The following is a 10,138-nucleotide window of genomic DNA, read 5'->3' as shown; positions in this document are numbered from 1 at the left end:
AGGTCAGATGGCCATACAAACAAGCATTTACCCATGACCCTTTGCATTTCTAGTATGTGTTGTTGTCGTCACTTGGGACTCACAGGTGACATCCCCTCCGCTTTAATTGTTTTAAGTTTTTTTAGCGTGATCACGAAAACTAACGTGACAGCGAAAGATTTCTTTTGCGGCCACGCTAGTTTAGCGATCACGCTGAAAAGGCTAAATTGACAATAAATTACTATTTTTTGTGAAACCAAAAAGAAGTCTTGACTTTGCCAGTCCAATGGGCACATTGTGTTTTACAGATGCAAGTTTGGACTGTCACGGTTTTTACACACACATCTTTACAGAGAATCTTTGAATCCACCAATTACAATAAAAGAATTTGGACAATTTTAAACTGATTTTCTGCAGTTATTAGTCAAATATTTATGTTTTTTTTTGACTTCCAGATTTGCTGCAGACTACCCTTGCGATGCTGTGATCAAACACAGCAAGGATTATAAAACCACACATATCATTACCATGGGGATATAATAATAATAAGTATTTATTGCTTTCCTAGGCCACCGGCCCATATACAAACATATCAAACCAATGCTTAAAATGTAACGGGTACAAGAAGAATATGATAATATTCTCGGTTAATGATCACATGGAATTAAATAATAATTAATTTGTTAACAATTGTTTCCTAACTTCAAATGCTCTGTGCACAAACACACAAATATTTCGTAGAATAACACCATTTGTTGCTTGAACAAGCCTTTGGAATTTATCCATGGTTGGTTGGAATGAAAAATGTTGGGGGATTAACTCTCGTCTTAATGTGTTATAGGCTGGGCAAATCAACAGAAAGTGATATTCATCCTCAACAAAATTAGCACGACATACTTTACAGAATCTTTCCGTTGAAGGCAAACCTTCGCGCCTACCTTCTTCAATTCTAAGTGGTAAAACCCCACAACGAAAACAGGCAAAAATGCGGACGAGTTTCAGATTGCAATTTAAAGATAAATATTTCTCCGGTTGTAAGGTACTCTTGAACTCAATGTAATTACATGTACGTAATTTAGGTTTCAAGGACGTATTTGCTTTCCAAAGCTGTCTCTGCGTGTCTGAGACACGCAGTACAAATTCAGAAAGAAAAACGTCCTTGCTACCTACTTCTTGAGCTAGCCAGACATACCCAAAGCCATATGAATACAAAATGTGTTTAATTGCCGTCACCCAGTTATTTCTACCTAGGTCACTGAGATTACGCAACATTGAATAGGCATGCCTGGGAATTCTCGTCGGGGGGATTTCTAAGAGTCTAAGCCAATACTTAATACAACGTTTAAGTGTGGAAACGAAGATTGGAAGTCGCCCACACTCTCCAACTATAGCTTCTTTGGCAGTACCTTGAGGGAGCCCAAGAAGCCTTCTGCACCATGTCCTATGTACTTTTTCAATCTGGTCGTAGTATTGAAATCCCCATATTTCAGATCCGTAACACAGAATAGGAGATATAATTGAATCAAATAATTTGAAATGAGTGTCAAAATGAACCCCATTAAGTTTAACAGATACCGATGAAAGAATCCTAAGCGTTTTCCCAGCCTGGTCCGCTAAAGTAGAAACTGCTTTAGACCAAATATTCCTGGAAGAAAGCACGAGACCTAAATACTTATAATAGGAGACAACTTCTAACTCGCATCCCTCAAGGAACCACTTCTCGTTTCGTGAAGCGTGACCGCCTTTGCGGAAAACCATAACTTTTGTTTTTTTTTAAATTAACTTTCATACACCACTTACTACAAAATTGCGATAAAATATTAATCAAATTCTGCAGGTTTGGAATTGAGTCACTAAAAATGGCTACATCATCTGCATAAAGTAAAGCGAACAGATTATAAATGTCCTGTGTTAGTTGAATCCCCAAATTTCCCGAGTTAACCAACATCAAATTTAATTCTTCAATAAAGAAACTAAATAAAATAGGGCTCAACATACATCCTTGTCTGACCCCTATCGGGCATTCAAAGGAACTTGAAAGATTCGATTCAGATTTGACACAAGACTTAACATTACTATACATAGAACGCAAGATACAAAACATGTTACCATGGATACCGATTGTTAATAATTTATATAATAATAATGAATGGTTTATCCTGTCGAATGCTTTAGAAAAATCCACGAAGAGACAATAAAATTTACCACCCCTTTTAGCCAAATACTTCTGCACAATAGCATACAAAACAAAGATATTTTCTATAGTACTGTGATTTTTTCGAAAACCCGACTGACAATCGGATAACACGCCATTATGTTCTGCCCATAAACTTAGCCTTTCATTTAAGATTGCTGTAAAAATCTTTCCTAAAACATTTAATAATGATATCCCCCGGTAGTTGTTTACATCATTTTTCCCCCCGTGCTTCAATATGGGAATAACAACACCCGATGCCCACTCTTTCGGAAAGTCACCTGAATTGTAAATAAAGTTGAACAGAGGGGTTAGAACAGGAAGAATAATTGGGGCCGAAAATTTAAAAAACTCATTTGGAAGCCCATCGTCACCTGGCGCTTTACTATGCTTGAGTTTATTTAAACTTTTCAAAATTTCATCCTCCGTAATTTCTTGGTTCAAATGATCAACCCCACCATTATTTTGGACGGACAACCCTGACATTTCCCCATGTAAAACTGCTTCATCAACTGTATTCATGAAAACATGATCCCTCGATTTGCCATGATTCACACTATACAGGTTACTGAAATGGACATACCATTCATGCAAGCTGATGTTATTCAATGATTTACTTTTGTTCTGAATAAATCTCTTCAGGATTTCCCATAATTCAACTGAACCACACACAGCTGCATCATTTAAACGGTCTTTGATGAATGCCTGCCACTCTTTCTTTTTGTCTTTACAGACTAATTTGAATTTTTTCTTCGCATTTACGAATTCATTTAAATTCACCTCATTTCCCAGCCGTCTAAATAATTTCAGCTTATTATACATACATCGTTTTCTTTGATGACATTCTCTATCGAACCATGATGGCTGATTGTTAGGTTGTTTATCGATAATTGTTACATTCTTAATTTCCATTTTTCTCCCAGCAAATTTCAACACTGAATTTAATTTGGACAGTGCAATTTCAACATCAGGCAAGGCGTTAGTTGAATCCAAAATTAATTTTTGAAATTCTTCGGATTTGATTTTCTGCGAAAACTCATCACTGTGTTTTTCATTCCATCTAAAACGAACGTGTTTAGCAGACGACGTAATACATGGATTTGTTTGCATAACCTTAGACTTATCTGGGACACAATTCAACTTGCAAATAATTGGCATATGGTCTGATTCATGACGCAATGGTATGTCAAAATTGGTTACATAACTGAAAAGAGATGATTGCAGGATACAGTAATCGACAACACTTGCCCCGTTTGTCGTAATGCAAGTAAAATTTCCAGCCGAATCATTTCCCAATCTGCCATTGGCTATGTGAACATCAAAATGTTTACACAACTCGATTAAAGATACACCTTGCGCATTTACCACTTTGTCATTTGACGAGCGTGGCATGCGAAAATTGTCTGCATTGTAAACAGTGTTTTCAATAGGAAGATAAGAAATCGAGTCATCCACAATATAGTCAGCAATGATACCTGTTCTGGCATTAAAATCACCCATTAACATAATATACAACTCTGGGTTTCTTGAAATATACTCTGCTACTTTTCCATTTAGTTTATCGATATATTGAGAAGCATTTTCGGGGCGAATATAACAGCAACCAAACAGAAGATCCTTGTCCACAGATAATACCGACTCATCAAAACGGATAAAAATACAATTTTCTAAATCACATTGTATTTTGGTAATATTTCCAGCTAGGCATTTTTTCACATACAGTGCCACGCCTCCACTAGGTCTTCCTCTAATATTATGCCGAGTAGCGTGACTGGTAAACAGGATATAATTTTCTAAAATGTCCAGATCAACATCGTTTGTACAAAAAGTCTCAATTAGACCTACGATATCGGCAGATTGGCAAAATGATATAAACTCAGTATTACATAATTTACTTCTAAGACCTCTGATATTCCATACTAAAAATGAGATACTATTGCTAACATGGACACACTTGTCAACGATTTGTTTTGGGCTTTGGCCACGCCTCTATGGGATAATTTCCACTACCTTACCGGTTTCTTCATCAACTTTGAATCGTGATTTCTTTCCATTTTCATCTGTTATAACTAGTTTATCATAACGTAAAAATGCTTTTAGTTTTGCGTTTCCTGCAACCAGCGTACTACGATGGCTGAAAAGTTTAGCACGGATACCTCGTAGCCGCTTGGAGAAGTCCTCACCAACACTCACATTTGACCCTTTCAATTTCTTTGCCTTCGACATAACCATTTCCCTGTCTTTATAGTGACTAAATCGTGCAATGATGGGTTTCGATCCACGGACATCTGGCGCATTTGCAATTCGATGTACGCGCTCAAACGGAATGTCATCGTTAATTCCTAAACGTTCGCCAATAATACTCTTTACAATCATTTCCGATTCATTCCACGACTCAGTTTCGGTACCGGACACACCGAAAAAAACCAAGTTGTTTCTCCGACTCCGATTTTCCATGTCGTCTTTATCTTTTACAAGCGAAACAATCATTTTCTGCAATCTTTCCAGCTTTGGGTTGACGCCTGTTGGATTGTCTAATTCACCGCTACGAACACGATTTAGACTTTCGACATTAGATCTTATACAATACACTTCTGTTTTCAACTTTTCCAATTCTGTGATACGATCCGAGTCGATCTTCATTTCTTGACGCATATCATAAATATCTTCCTCTATGTTGTTTAGCCGGGTCTGCATGCCATCTAATTTTGTATTCATAACTTTGGAATCCGACAACAACGTGTCTAACTTATGATGCAAACTTGCAATGTCTTCTTTCGTAACGCTACTGTCATCAGATGATCTTAGCTTTGGGGGACCAGGATTCTGTTCAACGCTGGGGATATAAAGTCAAAGTAGAAGATTTCAGATAGACACATTTATTAAAACAAGACATGCAAATCATTATCCTGATGAAATCTTTTTTAGAGGTAAATATTTGAAAGGAGGAAATCAGAGATGAACAACTTTCAATCAACTGTTCTGAAATATACAAGATAACAATGTCAGCAAAGTTGTAATTACAAAATTAAGTTTAATATTACAATAAAAATTTATTTACAGGAAAAATAAATTTCCTTGAATTGGCAAACGAGTATCAGTTTTGCCATGCCAACTCATACATAAATAAAAATCTATTTTAAACTGAAAACTGGAATTTCAGAGAAAGTAAAAATGACAAAAATAAAAAGTAAACCACACAAACGTATAGTGTTTTACTGTCTATTTCCTGACAGAGAAACAAACTAAAAGACTATAAATGAACTGAAAATTTAACAAAACAGTTTCTAGGGAATGCCCATCTACAATGCGGCAGTGATATTTATGGCAGCTTTAAACAAACATTGCACAAAATGTCAACAGTTTGAGCAGAATGTCTATATACAATATGAAAGTGATATTCATGACAATTTTAGAATACTCCTATAAAATCAGAAAGTGACATTAGCAAGGTCAGCAAACTTACAATTTAGGTGGTTATATATATTTAGAATTTGATACAAATAAGCTGCTCTCTGATTGGCTCAACCGTTAAGTGGTAAGGGTTGGGTAGCCAATCAGGCAAGATATTATAATTAGTTTTGCATTGACTCAGTTACGACTATGAATAGAATATATTTATCCTAGTATCCAAAGCCTGAACTTGAACCCATAAAATACATTTTTGATTTGATTTTACAGATATGTAATCAATATTGGTTTTGATAAGTGCTACACAAATGCAATTCACCACATACCGGTACAGAACATTGATATCAATGACAACACATCTCCTGAAAAAGGGGCATCAATAGACGAGGGGATTAACACATCTATTCAATAAGGGTTGCGTCTTGCACATGCAGAAAAGACCACTTATTACTAACATATTAATTATATTGTGCAATATACATTGCTTGGGAGAAATGATCTTGATGGTTTTGGTGCTGAAAGTAATCCAGGACGACGACCACTACCATTACCACCTCTTGAAGAGTTGCTGTAAATTAAAAAAAAAAAACATATTAGAGAGACTGTTGACTCAAACTGTTCAAGCAATCTGAACCACACTAAGCACAAAATAAATACATTTCATGACACACAGTCCCTGTTGTAATTAGGAGAAATGTTATTCATGCCTAAGATAAAGTAATATGACCAAAAAGATCTTGCATTCGATCACAAATTGAATTGTTATGGACATGTATTGCTACATGAAACAATAAAATTGTAATTGTATATGCAAATCACTGGTCATGTGAACAGGTAAATTGTTTTTAAATGAAATTTTGCTGCCCCATGTCATGTATCACTTAAATTTGATAGTTTTAAAGAATTTTAAGAAAAATATCCCGGTGAAAAAACAAATGAAGAGCACTAGAGTACCTACATACCTAGGTATGAAATCAATCAGAATGGAGTTTAGAAAGTTAGGATATTGGAATCTAAAATCCAATTTCATACAACTTTAAAGCATAATCACCACCATACACCTGACCAACAATTTTCTGGTTAGTACTGCTTAGTAATGAAGTTACCTGTATTCATGATTGATTGTACTGGATGTTGGGACTGACCGTCTCTTCTTTGCCTTACCAGTGGCACCACTCTGAGATTTTCTTTTTCTGGACTTCGTAGTAGAAGCATAATCTGTCCTCTCATCACTTCTTATTGCTGGCAAAAGCAAACAATAGTATTTTAAGGACATGTTACTTGGTATGCATTGATTAATCAACCAACATAAATTATGGGTCACATAAGTTTGAAGTTAAGCATGACAAGTTCAGGAAGAGCAGCCAAGATAAACTCAGTCAACTTTATGTGTTTCTTTTGAAAACTTTAATTAAAGCAAAGGGTCTCCACCTATGCACCTAAACGACTATAACAACGCATGCAAAAAACAGAGGCTCATGGGGAGATGCTTGTTTGTTGTAAACAACGACACACTATGAACATCTGTCATATACACAGGTACAACACCCTCGCTTTAATATCAATGTTAGAGGGTAATAGACATAATTACGGTAGCATTGTATTCTTTTGTTCGGACAGTAATGTAAACACAAAATTAGTCCAAAAAATAATGTCGACAATTTTGAATGAAATGAAGGAATCAATATGCAGTCAACTTTTAGACCTTCTTATGGGCATAAATGTATCATCAAATCTTATAGGACCTTGTTTTTTTCTTATTTACTCTATAAAACATGTCTTAGGTGTGCAATTACCGTTAAAGTCCTATTATAAACCGCGGTTTATATTACAATGTATCAATTTAAAAATTGGGATCAAAAGCTCAAGTTCGGGGTGCGGTTTCTATTACGTACATATTGCAATCACTAAATGGGCGTGGTCATTTTTTGTCCACAACACGTGCACAAAACAAACAATACACCGTACAATCTCTTGAATAGGCGTCGGGGAAGAGTGAAAGGCCTTATTTTGGTTCTAAAATAGGCGTTACGAAATATTGAAAAATTAGTCAATCAAAAAAAAATTCTACATGATACAAAAAATACTCAGTATTTTTAATGTAATATGCATTTATTTTTTTTAATTTTCTTGGTAACGAAAAGTATATTCTAACAGAAGTTTCAAATAAAAACACGAATGCACTGCTTAGTAGCAAATGATCACATAACGGTAGCTCGATCCGGCCATGCTGCTGGTCACAAGTGAATAACTTACTTGTTTTCGAAGTGTTGATATTGGTGATTATTATTTAGTAGTGATTACAATAACGCACGAAAAATAAATTCGTTGAATTGTTATAAAATGCAAGTAAAATTCAACTTAGTTTCCCCGTAAGCGAATGATTTCAGTCACATGTAAACAGCCGATACGATATCCGCCATGCTTTTGAATGCTCACGTGACGTATTATTGACCGGATAGGTCAAGTCGCTAATTAACCAATCAAAATGTTGGATGGTGCCCACGTGTCTAAATTACATAGCTCATTTAAATATGTTAATGACAGTTCAGCGACCTCATGGTGAACGCAACACGGAAGAGATTTACCGATAATGTAGTGCGATCTTTTGCCTTTGATTTCCATGGGAAAACGGCATGATTTTTTTTTTTTTAAATCAAGAAATTATTTGTTTTCGAAAGATAAATTATTCTTCAATGCTCAGTTTAACACTTTTACGGTGATAAAAGCTCATTGTCTAAAACTTACGAAACACAAACGTATTCAGAAAGAGTATTGACAGAGGTCGCCGCCAGAACAAAAGCAGTTTCATTGCCTGTCTGACATCTTATCACCGCTGAACAATAAATAGGTGTGAATATTTTTAGGCATGTTGTCGAAACAAAGAATAGGATTAGGAACAATGCCGTTTTGGAACAGCTGGTTGAAACAATGAAGTCAGTCACGGTCTTGTTGAATTGGGGGTGCGGTTAGTAATAGGTACTTTTCAAGTTTTCATTTTTTGTTAAGAACTCTTTAACCCCGAAGCCGGAATTGGGGGTGCGGTTACTATTACGTATGCGGTTTATATTAGGACTTTAACGGTATATATTATCTTTCCAATTGGTGTGTGCTGCTTTCTTTGTTGACATGGATCAGCTGAATCAGATTAATTTGTCACTATCCATTATGACACTAAATCTTTGTTTGTTTACATCCATTTTGTGAGTGACTAAGCTAACCAATACAAGTTTTCTGTTCAGCAAATTTAAATAAGGTTGTTCTAATGCACTTACACACCAAATATATACAAGAATAATCTGTAAAGAAATTTTCATGAAATTGAAAATAGCAATTCATCAAACAAAAACTGCAGATATTGTAACAAAATGAGCTGAAGCCAATCCACCACAAAAGCACCTACACAGCACCTAGCTGTCTGTCTACATAGTATTTGTAACAATGAAGTCTCTTTTACCACACGTGGATGGTGAACAATTCATGTATGTTTAATGTAAACTGATCCCTGGGCAATGAAAAGTAATCTAGTGGAGATACTTACCTGACACAAGTGGAAGATATTTTCTAATAACATCCAGGAAGTGTTTACCAAATCTATTCATGCTGTACTCGGTAACCCCTGTAATTTGTAACATTTCATCCTCACTTTGTGGCATTATATCAACAAGTTCTTGTAGAGTTTCACCTAGTAGAAGAAAACACTATCAGACATAACACAGCTGTAACATTGCAGTATTTCTAAGACCATACTTCAATACTACCAACAGTTAAAAGGTAAAAATTCTATTCTCACGTGATTCAGCAGAATGTCCAAGAGTGTTAAATTTGTTTCAATTTCCTCAAAACATATTACATGTATGTGAATAAACAATTGAAAGAGCAAATAACAATTGTTGTGTAGTTGTGAACACTTGTCATTAAAAATGACTGTGTTCAGAGTTAGGCAGGATCTTTCACTCTCATGATACGGTATGTTTACTCACCTGATGTAAATATATGTGCATGATTGATAAAATTCTCTCTTCCTAATCGTCGACATGTATCCTGTAACTCTTTCAGTAGTTGTTCCTTTATATTTTTCTTGGTCGCAGCACACTGTACTACAGCACATTTCTTGGTTTTATTATTACCAGAACGGATCTTTAGTTTGATCTAAAAGACAAAATTTTACGATATTGCATCAGTGAATACCCATCACATGCACCATAGATACCCATCATGTTGCAGTGAATACCCATCACATGCACCATAGATACCCATCATGTTGCAGTGAATACCCATCACATGCACCATAGATACCATCATGTTGCAGTGAATACCCATCACATGCACCATAGTTACCCATCATGTTTCAGTGAATACCCATCACATGCAACAGTTACCATCACATACAGTGAATACCCATCACATGCACCAGTTACCATCACATACAGTGAATACCCATCACATGCATCAGTTACGCATTATGGTGTAGGAAATACCAATCACATGCACCAGTTACCCATTACATACGGTGAACACCCATCACATACAGTGAATACCCACCACATGCAC

The 10,138-nt window shown here is 35.7% G+C and overlaps 1 protein-coding gene across 1 annotated transcript in view; it reads right to left on the bottom strand.

Moving 5' to 3' along the window:
• Positions 1-5,036: 5,036 nt before the first annotated feature.
• Positions 5,037-10,138, bottom strand: part of LOC100369341 (recQ-like DNA helicase BLM) — a 31,276-nt gene continuing 26,174 nt past the window's right edge. Inside the window, exons 20-23 of the mRNA XM_085507316.1 lie at positions 9,568-9,736; positions 9,126-9,269; positions 6,691-6,826; positions 5,037-6,212 (exon numbers count right to left, since the gene is read on the bottom strand). Of these exons, the coding sequence (XP_085363442.1) occupies positions 6,047-6,212; positions 6,691-6,826; positions 9,126-9,269; positions 9,568-9,736 (615 nt within the window). The 3' untranslated portion in view covers positions 5,037-6,046. The remainder of the gene's footprint in view (positions 6,213-6,690; positions 6,827-9,125; positions 9,270-9,567; positions 9,737-10,138) is intronic.

Source organism: Saccoglossus kowalevskii, chromosome 13, assembly GCF_978046115.1.
Source record: "Saccoglossus kowalevskii chromosome 13, keSacKowa6.1, whole genome shotgun sequence".
Taxonomy (NCBI): domain Eukaryota; kingdom Metazoa; phylum Hemichordata; class Enteropneusta; family Harrimaniidae; genus Saccoglossus; species Saccoglossus kowalevskii.
This window is presented reverse-complemented; position numbering and strand designations above follow the sequence as displayed.